The sequence below is a fragment of the Entelurus aequoreus genome, linkage group LG18 (assembly GCF_033978785.1).
Source record: "Entelurus aequoreus isolate RoL-2023_Sb linkage group LG18, RoL_Eaeq_v1.1, whole genome shotgun sequence".
NCBI classification, from domain to species: Eukaryota; Metazoa; Chordata; class Actinopteri; order Syngnathiformes; family Syngnathidae; genus Entelurus; species Entelurus aequoreus.
Genome location: NC_084748.1, coordinates 47,710,161 through 47,726,107, shown reverse-complemented (window position 1 = coordinate 47,726,107; position 15,947 = coordinate 47,710,161). Strand labels below are relative to the sequence as shown.

Here is a 15,947-nt window from a genome sequence, read left to right as displayed (position 1 = left end):
TTGAGGACAAAGGAGTAATTGCATTTTCGTTGTCATTTTTGGCACCGGAGCAACTTTAGTGCTGCGGGTCTTTGAAGGCTCGTGAAATCTAAACGGTAGCACGAATCAAAACGCCGTCGTCAACTTTCAATCAGAAGGGTTCAATCTCTCTCCTGTAGCAGTTTGAAGCCGAAACGACAAACGGGCTCGGAGGAGATAAGGTTTGATGTTTGGTGACCGGTTGTAACAAAAATGTTGTTTTGAAGGAGGGATAGCAAACTTCCTGTTGATTTTTGCTGAAGGATGTCAATCTATGAAATGTATATATATATAAGCAGTTTTGTCAGAGTTTTCCTCTAAAAAGCAGTTTTTTCTCTGTTTTATTAAAAAATTGCTCTAGAGCACAATTTTGAGTTTCGGGGTTCGGTTATTTTTGAGATCGCAATTTCTACCAGTCCCGATGTGTGTGAGAAGTTTGGTGAGTTTTGAAGTATTTTAAGAGGGTCAAATTACAGCTCAGAGGCAAAAACAAGTTTTTTTTAGTACAATTTTGTCTTGAAGGGGAAATTGCCAACTTCCTGTTGGTTTTTGCCCGAGGATGTAAAATTATGAAATGTAGGTCTAAGTCTGACCTACATAGAGGTTTTTGTTTCATGTCTCTACGACCTTCCTAGTGGGAGTTACAGGCAGTTTGTTTTTATTTTTTCCTAGGGGGCGCTAGAGCGCAATTTTGATTTTTGGGGTTTGGTTTTGTTATTAACTTGCAATTTTTGCAGGTCCTGATTTGTGTGTCAAATTTGTTGAGTTTTGGAGCATGTTAAGTGGGTTAAATTGCTGCTCGAAGAGGCGGCCGGTATAATAAAAAAAAAAAAGAATAATAATAAACCTTACAATTTCAATAGGGTCCTTTCGTCCCATTGCAAAAGGACTCCCTGTGGGATTCCTTTTGAAAAGGTCCTGTGCGGACCCTAAAAAGAATGTTGGCAATACCAAATTACAGGCTGGTATTAATGTGATTTACTCATCTTCCTCAACTGATGTGCTAACATCCATCCATTTTCTACCGCTTGTCCCTTTCCCAGCTGGAGCCTATTTCAGCTGCACTCGGGCGGAAGGCAGGGCACACCCTGGACAGGTCGCCACCTTATCGAAGGGCCAACACTTAACATCACGTGGTTTATTCTGTACATATGTAGCATCATTTTCATGTAGCATAAGTAATAAGTGTCCAAACATGGAAGTGTTGACACACGGCACATAGCTCCGCCCCCTTTTGAGGTTATCCGCATGCTCACGGCAGGGCAATCAAAGGTACAAATAACTGCTATTTCGACACATAGTAGGCACAAGAACAGCAGTTTATTTCATTCAAACATTATAGCTCATTTTTTTTACTTTGCAAACTCATCTCGCAGGCCGGATAAAACCTGTTCGTGGGTCGTTCCTTTTTGACACCCCGAGTCTACCTTAAGAGTGGTACACATGTATTTTCTTAATCTTTAAAATATATTTTTGACCCCACACAAAGACAAAAAATCAGGCATTGAGCAGTTACGATCTTTGTGTGTGCTGTGCTATGATACTATCAACGCAGCACACACAATGTTTTTAAAGTTGTATTGTACTAATTAGTACACAATAATGTAATCTCCATTACATAGTTTGTCCCCTGAAAGACCACTTGGAAGAGGGGACGCCACTAAATAGTCATTTTTAATTGATAGCAAGCTCACCACGATTTCTTTTGCGCAAGACCCAAATGACTGTGAGAACCAAGACAATGGCCAGCAAAAGAACAACGATAGTCGCCGCCACTGCTATGATAACTTGATTTCCATCGCTCGTCGCTAATGGGGACCGTGGACACTTTGGTGGGACCTCCTTGTGTTCGGTTGCATCGCTTGTGGTCGAAGGTGGGTGTGGACACTCAAGTAGGATCTCACAGTGTTTGGTATCATCCAGACTTTCCACCGTGCAGCGATAACTTCCACAGTCGTCCTCTGAGAGCCTGTTGACCAACAATGTCCCTCCTGAGGTGTCCCCGTTGGTGTTAGAAGGTAACATCTGGTTTCCACTCGTCTTTGTCCAGCTGTACTTCAGCGGGGGGGTGCCTTGTGAGGATGTGCATTGGAGCGTCACAACATTACCTGCCACAGGCTTTCCTTGCACGGCACACACCGGTGTGCTCAGCTCCTCCGTGACTGTCAGGGTCATGGTTTTCAACAAATGTTGAGACTTAAATTCCAAGTTGCACACGTACTTCCCCGTGTCTGACATACGCAGGCCATTGATCCTTATGGAAGCATCTCCATCACAAGGGTTGGGGGAAGTGAAGTTAATCCTGTCCTTCAAAGATTTGTAGTCAGAATGAATTTGGCCGTGATACATCCGTAAAATAGTCTTCTTCTCTTCTTTTGGAGATTCCAAATCCCAAACAGCTCCCAGGCACTTTAAGAAGCCAGAGGGACGTGTGTACTTGCAGTGAAGAATGACGCTTGATCCTTTGTGTGCGTAATAGGAAGTCTTGTTGGCGCTGGTCCCAAAAGCACAAACTAGGCTCGTGGTGCAAAATGCCAGCACTGACACCAAATACCACAGCACAGACGTCATCATTGGACTGTTGTACAGGAGCTTGCTGTTAAATACAAAAGAAATAACTTTGTGTTTTGTGTTCTTTACCGGCAAACGTTGGTGTTGTCCAAGACATCAAAAATACTGAAGAGGACATTACAATGAAGTACTATCTATCTATTACGACTTCAACGACAAAGAAAAAAACTCAGAACTGATGCCTTTGAAGTCAACAATAACTGCACTAGTAACATAGCTTGAGCAAAAGTGTGCAATATTAATACACTAAATTGATTGTTTTGCAATATTTGTACACAGTGATAGGCAAGCTACTTGAATATGTAACGAGCTGAACTACAAGTTACTCTCAATTAAATGTAGTTAGAGGCCTACTGAAATGAATTTCAGGGGGCCTTGGTCGGGGGTGGGTGGGGGCGTGGTTAGAGGCGTGGTTAAGAGGAGAGTATATTTACAGCTAGAATTCACCAACTCAAGTATTTCATATATATATATATATATATATATAAATACTTGACTTTCAGTGAATTATATATATATATATATATATATATATATATATATATATATATATATATATATATATATATATATATATATATATATATATATATATATATATATATTATTAGATGTATAAATAAAATAAATACTTGAATTTTAGTGTTCATTTATTTACACATATACACACACACACAACACTCATCTACTCATTGTTGTACTTGAAAGTACAATGCTTTGTTAAGGGTTGAATTGTCCATCCTCTTTCTATTCTCTGTCACTATTTTTCTAACCATGCTGAACACCCTCTCTGATGATGCAATGCTGTGTGGCACGCACAAAAGTGCTTGCATCAAATGCACGAGTGTGTGGAATCTTCCATCTCTCCCTAGCATGGCCCAAAACCGGTCAATCCTTGCTTCCTGGGGAAGATCTTCCCTGCCAAGCAATCGGTACTCCAGTACTTGTACCCGGAGGCTGGTCAGGTCCAATCGCAGCTGCGGCAGACTTTTTTTTTTTTTTGGGCGTGGCCTCCAGCTCCGGCTGAATACAGGGAGTTTGTCGGGAGAAAATCTCTTGTCGGGAGGTTGTCGGGAGAGGCGCTGAATATCGGGATTCTCCCGCTAAAAACGGGAGGGTTGGCAAGTATGCTATATCTTGACAAAAAAAAATGATGTTTGTTGTTTGGCAGCAGTTGGTAAAGGTTTTGTGCGGTAAAACTTCTCATGAACTCAACTCACCTTAATGTGTGTTCCTAAATTTGTGTTGCAAGTCTTCGATGAAGAGAGCAGTTACGATTTTGGTTTACAGAGCAAACAACTCAAAAAACGAAGGTTTTGGGCATTGTTTTCTCTAAACACATACATGTGTCTAAATATGGTCAAGGACACGCATAATTGTGGGTTTCCTGCATGTCGTCTTCATCACTAACGGAAAAATCTAATCTGCTGGAGAGAATCTCGTTGCCATTTTCAAGTATTTTTTTTTGAGTCGTCAGCTTGAAGCATCTCTGACTCCCTCGTCATGTGACATGAGTGCGTGTCTGTTATGATTTTGCTTCCTGGTTTCGCTGACTCGCCTTATCTTTCCTCCGATTTGCCAGTCCGTAATGTATCGCCCTAACCGCACCCAATTGTGACTCATCGTACGAACACCAACCTATCATCGTGGATTTTCTATGTTTGTATGGATGTTCTCATTCATCCAGGTCATTGTATTTTTCCCATATTTTTTGGGGCCTGGATTTGCAGTCCATTTTCTCTCTTTGTAGCTTGTGGCTTTGAGGTAAGCTACCTTGCTACATGGCATACTTGCCAACCCTCCCGTTTTTAGCGGGAGAATCCCGGTATTCAGCGCCTCTCCCGACAACCTCCCGGCAGAGATTTTCTCCCGACAAACTCCCGGTATTCAGCGCCTCTCCCGACAACCTCCCGGCAGAGATTTTCTCCCGACAAACTCCCGGTATTCAGCCGGAGCTGGAGGCCACGCCCCCTCCAGCTCAATGCGGACCTGAGTGGGGACAGCCGTTCTCACGTCCGCTTTCCCACAATATAAACAGCTTGCCTTCCCAATGACGTCATAACATCTACGGCTTTTAGAGAGTAGAGTGCACAAGGAGAGAGAGTTCTTGGTTTCTTATGTGGGTTTATTGTTAGGCAGTTTCATTAACGTCCTCCCAGCGCGGTAACAACACACAACATTGACAACAACAGCAGTCACGTTTAGTCTACCGTAAAGCAGTTCGTCTGCAGTAAACAGCAATGTTGTGACACTCTTAAACAGGACAATACTGCCATCTACTGGACAGCCTGCAGAACACTGAAATTCAAATATTTTATTCATATGTATAATAAAATTTAAAAAAAAAAAATATATATATATAGCTAGAATTCACTGAAAGTCAAGTATTTCATATATATATATATATATATATATATATATATATATATATATATATATATATATATATATATATATATATATATACATATATATATATATATATATATATATATATATATATATATATATATATATATATATATATATATATATATATATGAAATACTTGATTTGGTGAATTCTAGCTGTAAATATACTCTCCTCTTAACCGCGCCCTTAGCCACGCCCCCCGCCCCCCCTTCCCCCCACCTCCCGATATCGGAGGTCTCAAGGTTGGCAAGTATGCTACATGGGTCTAAAAGTAGCTAAGCTACAGGAAAAGCTATTCGTTAAAAAAGTAGCTAAGCTACTGCCAAGCTACTGAAAAATTAAGTAAAGTTACGTAACTAAGCTACATGTAGCTTATCACTGCCCATCACTGCTAATACACTACATTCATTGACTATCATCATGAATTTTTGCTGTATTTAATCAATGGAAATATCATGCAGTTTAAAAATTCAGTCAACATTTTCAGATCAATATTTTACACTTAGCCTCAATGTGCTTGCTCTTTATAATTGTTTCAAACACCTTCCTTTCTCTTGCAAAGGAAGTGAACTAAACTTAAAAGTTATGGTGTCAATGAATGATCAGTAAAAGACATGGAGAACGAGTACGATTAATTAAGCTTTGTAACCTGTTAAACATGTCTGAAACAGATGAATTCAAACCTTGGTTCTGAATCACTTTGAAAAACTTTGGAAAATCCTGGAGTAAATGAAAAAAAAGTCTACTTACTGGCACAGAAGACTCAGTTGGATTCTCTGACTTGGACAGCAGCAAAGCACATTCCGTGTAAATAACACATCTCACAAAGGCTGAAAAAGAGGCATGTCATCATCAACATCATGTATGACTCATAAAGAACAAATACTTTTTTCTCAGGGCGTTCAATCGATCGCAACTGGACTGTTTGGTTTGTCATAAAAGACGTTTCACCGCTCATCCGAGTAGGCTTCATCAGTTCGTGCTCATAGACTTAGATCGGTCAGATCTAGTCCGACTCGGAAGAAGCCTACTCAGATGAGTGGCGAAACATCTTCTAAGACGAACCAAACAGTCCAGTTGCGATCGATTGAACGCCCTGAGATGACAATGACTTTGATGAATGACAACATTCATAGACATATCTTTCAGCTTATGTATTAGCATCCTATCAGAACTTTAAGTGCGCTTTTGGATCTTAAAGATACCAAAGATGAGCTTGTGAACATACAGGTGAGGTCAGTAGTAGTCATCTACCTTACCTGTTTAGGAGGTTCAGGGGGAATTGAGGATGGTTTATGACCCCGGAAGTGGCCGTTGCCTAAACCCGCCACCTGGTAAGGTGGGGGTAGCGGAGGTAGGTGGTCAGTAATGCTACGGTCTCGCAAGAGCGTACGTGACACGGGGAAAAAAACAGTCAAGTGGATCAAAAGGATGTCAAACAATTCTGATTCATTCAAACATCCACCAAAATTAAACTAAGGCAAAAATAAGCAATCAACATATTCAAATATCGAAATCTGAAGGCTTTCGAAGACTATAATGAGCAGTGCTTCGATCGTCTCGTCATGGGAAAGCCCTTGATGCCAACATACAGCGTGGCGTAGTGGGTAGAGCAACCGTGCCAGAAACCTGAGGGTTGCAGGTTCGCTCCCCGCCTCTTACCATCCAAAAATCGCTGCCGTTGTGTCCTTGGGCAGGACACTTCACCCTTTGCCCCCGGTGCCGCTCACACCGGTGAAATTAAAGACGAATGAATGGTAGGTGGTGGTCGGAGGGGCCGTAGGCGCAAACTGGCAGCCTCGCTTCCGTCAGTCTACCCCAGGGCAGCTGTGGCTACAAATGTAGCTTACCACCACCAGGTGTGAATGAATGATGGGTTCCCACTTCTCTGTGAGCGCTTTGAGTATCTAACAATAGAAAAGCGCGATATGAATCTAATCCATTATTAACATAAAAAAGGAGCCACCCAGAAGACTCACCTGGTCACCACCGGGTTCCAGCTTTGCTGATATCTTGGATTGCATCGACAAGAGGTGGATTTGTTTGTATGGCCGCCTTGCACGTGTAGAGGTGCTACACGAGGAGTTCCAAGCCATCTGAGAGAGTTTGGACTTTGGACAACAACAGGTTGTCTCTCTCGCCCAAGAGAACGCTGCTCTTCGACGGAGTGGCACAACCTACTCGGGGAAACAAAATCATGAAGGAGACGATACTGGACCTCCAGGCGAGAAGCATGAGGGACAATCAGTTTTTTGCGGGAGTACCGGAAAAGACAGCGGAAGATCCAGAGGAAACCGTGAAGTCCTTCATGGAACACCAGCTCAAGCTTCCAGCGGACACCATCAGGAATATCACCTTCCATCGCATCCACCGGCTTGGAGCCAAAAACCGGGAAAAATAGGAGGCCGAGACCCATCGTGGCAAAATTTGAACACTTCAAGCAGAAGGAGCAGGTGAAGAGCCGGGTCCGAGAGCTGAAGGGATCCAACTTCAGCATTAACGACCAGTTCCCCAAGCAGATCCTCGACAGACGGCGGCATGTTCCCGCTTCGTAAGAAGTTTATCACCGAAGGATGACGCGCTGTCATCGCGGTGGATAAAGTTTTTATCAAAGGTCAACTTTACCGTGATCCGGAAGCCACGCCATGGCTGTATTATTAACATCTGAAGCACAGTAAATGTCGTTTTTTTCTTCCGTTAGGCTTGATTCCCTTTTTATAATTAGACTTTTTTTCTCTCCCTCACAATACTTCTGTGCGTCATGATAGCGCTCACGTAAACACAAACCACTCTCTGTCGTAGAATTATTAGCTATGTTTGTTGTTTTTCTTTCTCGTTTTCCTTTTTATCTCACTTATTTAACTACTTGTCGAATCCACCACTCTTTTTTTCCTTTTCCATTTATTGTATGTTTTTTGTTTTTCCCTTTCTATCTCTACACCTGTTATATGTCCCATTGTCGTCATCAGCCTTTATCACAATTAATTTACACTCACTCACAACTGTCACGACCAGAATAGGACTCTGAACACAGATGCAGGATTTTCAGAAACAGATATTTATTCTGAACAGGGAAGGGGTACAAAACGGGAGAAACAAAATCAGGCTATCAAACCAGACCTAACCTGACCACTAAACGTATTAAAAATAGCTGTAACTCAAAACGCTCTTCCTACGGAGGGAAAAAAGGTGCTATGAACAAAAACTACTAAGTAGAACAAAAGGCACTCCAACGGAGGCGACGCTAGGAAGCTAATCTTAACCTGACAAAACTTCCAAACCAAAATACTCCAAAAAAGGTATACAAAATGGGGCTATAGCTGCGGATAATACTGTGGCAAAGGAACGCTGGAAGTACGCACAAGAAGATACGAAACACTCTGGCACAGGACAGAAGGAGGACAAGACATTAAAACACATGAAGAAGGGTGACACAGGTGGGCACAATCAGGCAATCAGGAAAGACATCAGACCAGTGATACAGGAGGAAAGGCAAGTGATCTGAAACGAGAGGGAGAGTTAGTATTTCAAAATAAAACAGGAAGTGACAAGACAACCTGAAACCTTGGCGATGGGGAAGGGGCCCACGAATCTGGGCGCAAATTTTTTGGAGAGGACCTTGAGGTACAGGTCTTTGGCGGATAGCCATACTCTCTGTCCTGGCCGGCAATCAGGTGCTGGGTGTCGCTTCTAGTCGGCGAGCAAGCACTTGTCGGGCCGCAAGCCAAATGCGCACAGGGGCGTGGGCGAAGGGCACGGAAACATCTGGCTCTGAGTCTGGGAACTCTGGCGTTTGGTAGCCATAGACACACTTGAAGGGGGAGAAACCAGTGTCAGAGGTGGGCGTATTCCACCCAGACCAGGTGGGAACTCCACACTGTTGGGTTCTGGGACACGAGGCATCGGAGGCCAATTTCCAGTTGTTAGTTGAGGCGCTCGGTCTCGCCGTTCGCCTCCGGGTAGTATCCTGACGTCAGGCTGGCTGTAGCTCTGATGAGCTTGCAGAACTTCCTCCAGAACCGGGAGATGAATTAAGGCCCCCGGTCTGATACAATGTCTGAGGGAAATCCGTGTATTCTAAAAACATGTTGCATCAATATCTGAGCAGTCTCCTTGGCTGTGGGCAACATTGGCAAGGCAATACAATGTGTCATCTTGGAAAATCGGTCAACCACGGTGAGCACCTTGGTGTTACCTCTTAAGACCAGGAGGCCCGTGACGAAGTCCACAGAGATGTTTGGTCATGGTCTGGAGGGGATAGGCAGAGGCTGTAGAAGTCCAACACGTGACCCGGAGGATGTCTTGTTGCTAGCGCAGACCGGACATGCTTCGATGTACTCCCGGACCCCCGCCTCCATGGATGGCCACCAGAACCGTTGTGAAATGGCAAACATAGTTCTCCGGATCCCCGCATGGCAGGTAAGCAGCAAGGTGTGAGCCCAATGGATCACCTGTGGGCGCAGATTGACAGGGACAAACACCCACTAGGTGGATGGGTCTCACCTTTAGCATGTCTTACTTCCTGTTCTATCTGCCAAGTGACCGCTCCAACCACACAGTTCCGTGGAAGGATGGGCTCTGGTACTTTGGTAACAGGCTCGGGGTCGTAGAGGCGCGACAAAGCATCTGCTTTGACATTGTGGTACGACAACGTGAAGTTAAAACGGTTGAAAAACAATGCCCACCTGACCTGACGTGAATTCAGTCTCTTGGCTTGTTGAATATATTCCAGGTTCTTGTGGTCAGTCCAAACTATGAAATCTTGCAACCAATGTCGCCACTCTTCCAGCGCTACCTTAACCGCCAGCAGTTCCCTGTTGCCAACATCATAGTTACGTTACGCAGGGCTCAGCCGGCAAGACAGAAAAGCGCAGGAGTAGGTCTTCCCATCTGCCTCCAGTCTTTGGGATAGAACCGCCCCAACTCTTTCATTTGACGAGTCCACCTCGACCACAAATTGGCGTTCTGGATGTGGCAGCATGAGGATGGCCAAAGCTGTACTCACGGTAGCTGTACTCACGGTAGCTGTACTCACGGTAGCTGTACTCACGGTAGCGCGTCTGCTATCCATCTCAAAGTCCTCCTGGTTGTGTTGCTGTAGTCTGCCACTAATACACCGATCCCACCTACAGCTTTCTTCTTTGCAGTCTCCATTGTTAATTGAACAAATTGCAAAAGATTCACCAACACAGATGTCCAGAATACTGTGGAATTATGTGGTGAAAACAGACGACTTAAGCTGGCAACCGTGCTATTCCAAAACGTCTCCTTCAACCCTTGACGTCACGCGCAAACGTCATCATACATAGACGTTTTCAGCCGGAAGTTTCCCGGGAAATTTAAAATGTCACTTTATAAGTTAACCCGGCCGTATTGGCATGTGTTGCAATGTTAAGATTTCATCATTGATATATAAACTATCAGACTGTGTGGTCGGTAGTAGTGGCTTTCAGTAGGCCTTTAAAAGCACTAAACAGGTTGACTCCCATACCGATGTCGCAAATAGGGAAAATAAACGTCCTTAAGATATAATGCCTAAACTGTTGTACTTGTTTCAAAACCCTCCACTTCTTCTAAGTAATCTGTTCACCCAAATAAAAAGCTTGTTTCTCAGTTACCTGTGGAACAATAGGATAAGGATGGCTTTACTATATTTGCCCTATGACAGAGGGGGGCTTAAATGCTACAACCCGTGTGTTGGAATTTCATTACGCAGAAAAAGATGGAGGAACTCTTCCTACTTATCTGCACAATGATATTTTTTTATAGCGGAATGGGAGAAGACATGTACTGAAGCACAATTAAAGACTACTGATACACGTTTGAAGTTAATACAACTGGCTAATGAGAACATGAATTGCTCCAAAAAAGCTCCACAAATAGTCATGGTATATCTAACACTTGCATTTTTCCATGGCATTTGGATGTGTAGAGAAATCAAAACGTTGTGGCAAGAAGTAAACAATGCATTAAAGACGTTCTACAAATTTAACTACCATTGGTTTCACGGTTGTTTGAAGTAGAAAATGTGATACTTAAAAAGAATCAACAATACTTTGTGGACTTGGGTATTTTGTTGCCCAAATGGAAAACATCAAAAGACCAAGAATCGTCCGATGGCTGTCCGAACTATCCACAGCCCTTCCATTACAAAAAATTACGATAAAAGATCATCTAAGCATTTTTCACCAGGTCTTGGACCCATTTGTTTTGTATGTGTCTGAAAATAACCTATTAAATGTGTTGGAGCCTGACAGTGACGTCAGGGTTAAGTAGAACGCTTCTTTAGATTTATGAATTTTGTGTATAGAGCAGACGGTGGTTGAGTAGAACCCTGACTGTTTGACATTGTTTTGTGTTTTGAGGTTTTTTTTTGTTTGTGTGTTTGTTGGTATTTTGTATTGTTGAAAATGAAAAAACAAATAAATAATTAAAGCTGCAAGCAGCGTTGGTCGGGTCCGCCTTTTGGCAGGTGCTAGTCCTAAGTGTCCCAATACTTTTGTCCAGTGGTAGTCCTGAGTGAGACCTACATAGAGGTTTTTGTTTCGTGTCTCTACGATATTCGTACTGGGAGTTAGAGGAAGTTGTGTCTGAGTTCACATTGTCATTATAGGCTATTGTGTGTAGAATTTTGAGGACAAAGGAGTAATTGCATTTTCGTTGTCATTTTTGGCACCGGAGCAACTTTAGTGCTGCGGGTCTTTGAAGGCTCGTGAAATCTAAACGGTAGCACGAATCAAAACGCCGTCGTCAACTTTCAATCAGAAGGGTTCAATCTCTCTCCTGTAGCAGTTTGAAGCCGAAACGACAAACGGGCTCGGAGGAGATAAGGTTTGATGTTTGGTGACCGGTTGTAACAAAAATGTTGTTTTGAAGGAGGGATAGCAAACTTCCTGTTGATTTTTGCTGAAGGATGTCAATCTATGAAATGTAGGTCTAGGCGAGACCTACATGGAGGTATTTGTTTCATGTCTCTAAGACGTTCCTACCGGAAGTTATAAGCAGTTTGTCAGAGTTTTCCTCTAAAAAGCATTTTTTTCTGTTTTATTAAAAAATTGCTCTAGAGCACAATTTTGAGTTTCGGGGTTCGGTTATTTTTTGAGATCGCAATTTCTACCAGTCCCGATGTGTGTGAGAAGTTTGGTGAGTTTTGAAGTATTTTAAGAGGGTCAAATTACAGCTCAAAGAGGCAAAAACAAGTTTTTTTTAGTACAATTTTGTCTTGAAGGGGAAATTGCCAACTTCCTGTTGGTTTTTGCCCGAGGATGTAAAATTATGAAATGTAGGTCTAAGTCTGACCTACATAGAGGTTTTTTGTTTCATGTCTCTACGACCTTCCTAGTGGGAGTTACAGGCAGTTTGTTTTTATTTTTTCCTAGGGGGCGCTAGAGCGCAATTTTGATTTTTGGGGTTTGGTTTTGTTATTAACTTGCAATTTTCGCAGGTCCTGATTTGTGTGTCAAATTTGGTGAGTTTTGGAGCATGTTAAGTGGGTCAAATTGCTGCTCGAAGAGGCGGCCGGTATAATAAAAAAAAAAAAGAATAATAATAAACATTACAATTTCAATAGGGTCCTTTCGTCCCATTGCAAAAGGACTCCCTGTGGGATTCCTTTTGAAAAGGTCCTGTGCGGACCCTAAAAAGAATGTTGGCAATACCAAATTACAGGCTGGTATTAATGTGATTTACTCATCTTCCTCAACTGATGTGCTAACATCCATCCATTTTCTACCGCTTGTCCCTTTCCTTGCTGGAGCCTATTTCAGCTGCACTCGGGCGGAAGGCAGGGTACACCCTGGACAGGTCACCACCTTATCGAAGGGCCAACACTTAACATCACGTGGTTTATTCTGTACATATGTAGCATCATTTTCATGTAGCATAAGTAATAAGTGTCCAAACATGGAAGTGTTGACACACTGCACATAGCTCCGCCCCCTTTTGAGGTTATCCGCATGCTCACGGCAGGGCAATCAAAGGTACAAATAACTGCTATTTCGACACATAGTAGGCACAAGAACAGCAGTTTATTTCATTCAAACATTATAGCTCATTTTTTTTACTTTGCAAACTCATCTCGCAGGCCGGATAAAACCTGTTCGTGGGCCGTCCTTTTTGACACCCCGAGTCTACCTTAAGAGTGGTACACATGTATTTTCTTAATCTTTAAAATATATTTTTGACCCCACACAAAGACAAAAAATCAGGCATTGAGCAGTTACGATCTTTGTGTGTGCTGTGCTATGATACTATCAACGCAGCACACACAATGTTTTTAAAGTTGTATTGTACTAATTAGTACACAATAATGTAATCTCCATTACATAGTTTGTCCCCTGAAAGACCACTTGGAAGAGGGGACGCCACTAAATAGTCATTTTTAATTGATAGCAAGCTCACCACGATTTCTTTTGCGCAAGACCCAAATGACTGTGAGAACCAAGACAATGGCCAGCAAAAGAACAACGATAGTCGCCGCCACTGCTATGATAACTTGATTTCCATCGCTCGTCGCTAATGGGGACCGTGGACACTTTGGTGGGACCTCCTTGTGTTTGGTTGCATCGCTTGTGGTCGAAGGTGGGTGTGGACACTCAAGTAGGATCTCACAGTGTTTGGTATCATCCAGACTTTCCACCGTGCAGCGATAACTTCCACAGTCGTCCTCTGAGAGCCTGTTGACCAACAAGGTCCCTCCTGAGGTGTCCCCGTTGGTGTTAGAAGGTAACATCTGGTTTCCACTCGTCTTTGTCCAGCTGTACTTCAGCGGGGGGGTGCCTTGTGAGGATGTGCATTGGAGCGTCACAACATTACCTGCCACAAGCTTTCCTTGCACGGCACACACCGGTGTGCTCAGCTCCTCCGTGACTGTCAGGGTCATGGTTTTCAACAAATGTTGAGACTTAAATTCCAAGTTGCACACGTACTTCCCCGTGTCTGACATACGCAGGCCATTGATCCTTATGGAAGCATCTCCATCACAAGGGTTGGGGGAAGGGAAGCTAATCCTGTCCTTCAAAGGATTATAGTCCGTTTTTATCTGGCTGGATTCCATCTTGAAAATAACCTTCCTGTCTTTTTTTGGAGATACAAATTCCCAAGAACCTGCCGGGCACTTTAAGAAGCCAGAGGGACGTGTGTACTTGCAGTGAAGAATGACGCTCGATCCTTTGTGTGCGTAATAGGAAGTCTTGTTGGCGCTGGTCCCAAAAGCACAAACTAGGCCCGTGGTGCAAAATGCCAGCACTGACACCAAATACCACAGCACAGACGTCATCATTGGACTGTTGTACAGGAGCTTGCTGTTAAATACAAAAGAAATAACTTTGTGTTTTCTGTTCTTTACCGGCAAACGTTGGTGTTGTCCAAGACATCAAAAATACTGAAGAGGACATTACAATGAAGTACTATCTATCTATTACGACTTCAACGACAAAGAAAAAAACTCAGAACTGATGCCTTTGAAGTCAACAATAACTGCACTAGCAACATAGCTTGAGCAAAAGTGTGCAATATTAATACACCAAATTGATTGTTTTGCAATATTTGTACACAGTGATAGGCAAGCTACTTGAATATGTAACGAGCTGAACTACAAGTTACTCTCAATTAAATGTAGTTAGAGGCCTACTGAAATGAATTTTTTTTTAAATTTAAACGGGAATAGCAGATCCATTCTATGTGTCATACTTGATCATTTCGCGATATTGCCATATTTTTGCTGAAAGGATTTAGTAGAGAAAATCGACGATAAAGTTCGCAACTTTTGCTCGCTGATAAAAAAAAAGCCTTGCCTGTAGCGGAAGTAGCGTGACGTCACAGGAGCTAGTATTCCTCACAATTTTCCTTTGTTTACAATGGAGCGAGAGAGATTCGGAGCGACAAAGCGACGATTACCCCATTAATTTGAGCGAGGATGAAAGATTCGTAGATGAGGAACGTTACAGTGTAGGACTTAGGAGACAGTGATGGACGTATTTTTTTTCGCTCTGACCGTAACTTAGGTACAAGCTGGCTCATTGGATTCCACACTCTCTCCTTTTTCTATTGTGGATCACGGATTTGTATTTTAAACCACCTCGGATACTATATCCTCTTGAAAATGAGAGTCGAGCACGCGAAATGGACATTTAAAGTGACTTTTATCTCCACGACAATAGCTACTGAGCTAGCGTGATAGCATCGTTCTCAAATGAAGATAGAAACAAAAGAAATAAACCCCTGACTGGAAGGATAGACAGAAGATCAACAATACAGAAACAAAAGAAATAAACCCCTGACTGGAAGGATAGACAGAAGATCAACAATACTATTAAACCATGTACATGTAACTACACGGTTAAAAATTCTCAGCCTGGTAAAGCTTAACAATGCTGTTGCTAACGCCGTAAGGCTAATTTAGCAACTTAGCAACCGGACCTCACAGAACTATGATAAAAACATTAGCGCTCCACCTACGCCAGCCAGCCCTCATCTTCCCATCAACAGCCGTGCTCACCTGCGTTCCAGCGATCGACGGCGCGACGAAGGACTTCATCCGTGGGTTTGGCGGTAAGCATCGGCTAGGCGTAGTAAGTAGTCCTTGTTGTGTTGCTGTAAGTATTGTACTTAGCCGCTAAGACACCGATCGATCCCACCTACAACGTTCTTCTTTGCAGCCTCCATTGTTCATTAAACAAATTGCAAAAGATTCACCAACACAGATGTCCAGAATACTGTGGAATTTTGTCGAAGAAAACAAGAGGTTTTTGTATCGGGTCCGATGGGGTCCAACCACTTCCGTTGCTTTTGTGACGTCACGCCCATAAATCATATCCAAAGGAGTTTTTCAACCGGAAGTGTGGCAGGAATTTTAAAATGTCACTTTATAAGTTAACCCGGCCGTATTGGCATGTGTTGCAATGTTAAGATTTCATCATTGATATATAAACTATCAGACTGCGTGG

The 15,947-nt window shown here is 42.9% G+C and overlaps 2 protein-coding genes across 3 annotated transcripts; both read right to left on the bottom strand.

Annotated features, from left to right (window-relative positions):
• Positions 1-1,369: 1,369 nt before the first annotated feature.
• LOC133633636 (coxsackievirus and adenovirus receptor homolog) lies at positions 1,370-5,905 on the bottom strand. Of its 2 annotated transcripts, none has more exons than XM_062026221.1 (2): positions 5,752-5,905; positions 1,370-2,614 (listed from the first exon to the last, which is right to left on the bottom strand). In XM_062026221.1, the coding sequence occupies exon 2, from the start codon at positions 2,590-2,592 to the stop codon at positions 1,693-1,695; it is 900 nt and encodes a 299-aa protein (XP_061882205.1). In that variant the 5' UTR covers positions 2,593-2,614; positions 5,752-5,905; the 3' UTR covers positions 1,370-1,692. The 2 variants fall into 2 exon arrangements, with proteins under 2 accessions (XP_061882205.1, XP_061882206.1); XM_062026222.1 differs by having other exon boundaries at positions 5,685-5,752.
• A 6,953-nt stretch (positions 5,906-12,858) lies between these two features.
• On the bottom strand, positions 12,859-14,371 carry LOC133633634 (coxsackievirus and adenovirus receptor homolog). The gene has a single exon (XM_062026220.1). The coding sequence runs from the start codon at positions 14,279-14,281 to the stop codon at positions 13,382-13,384; it is 900 nt and encodes a 299-aa protein (XP_061882204.1). The 5' UTR covers positions 14,282-14,371; the 3' UTR covers positions 12,859-13,381.
• Between the last annotated feature and the right edge of the window lie 1,576 nt (positions 14,372-15,947).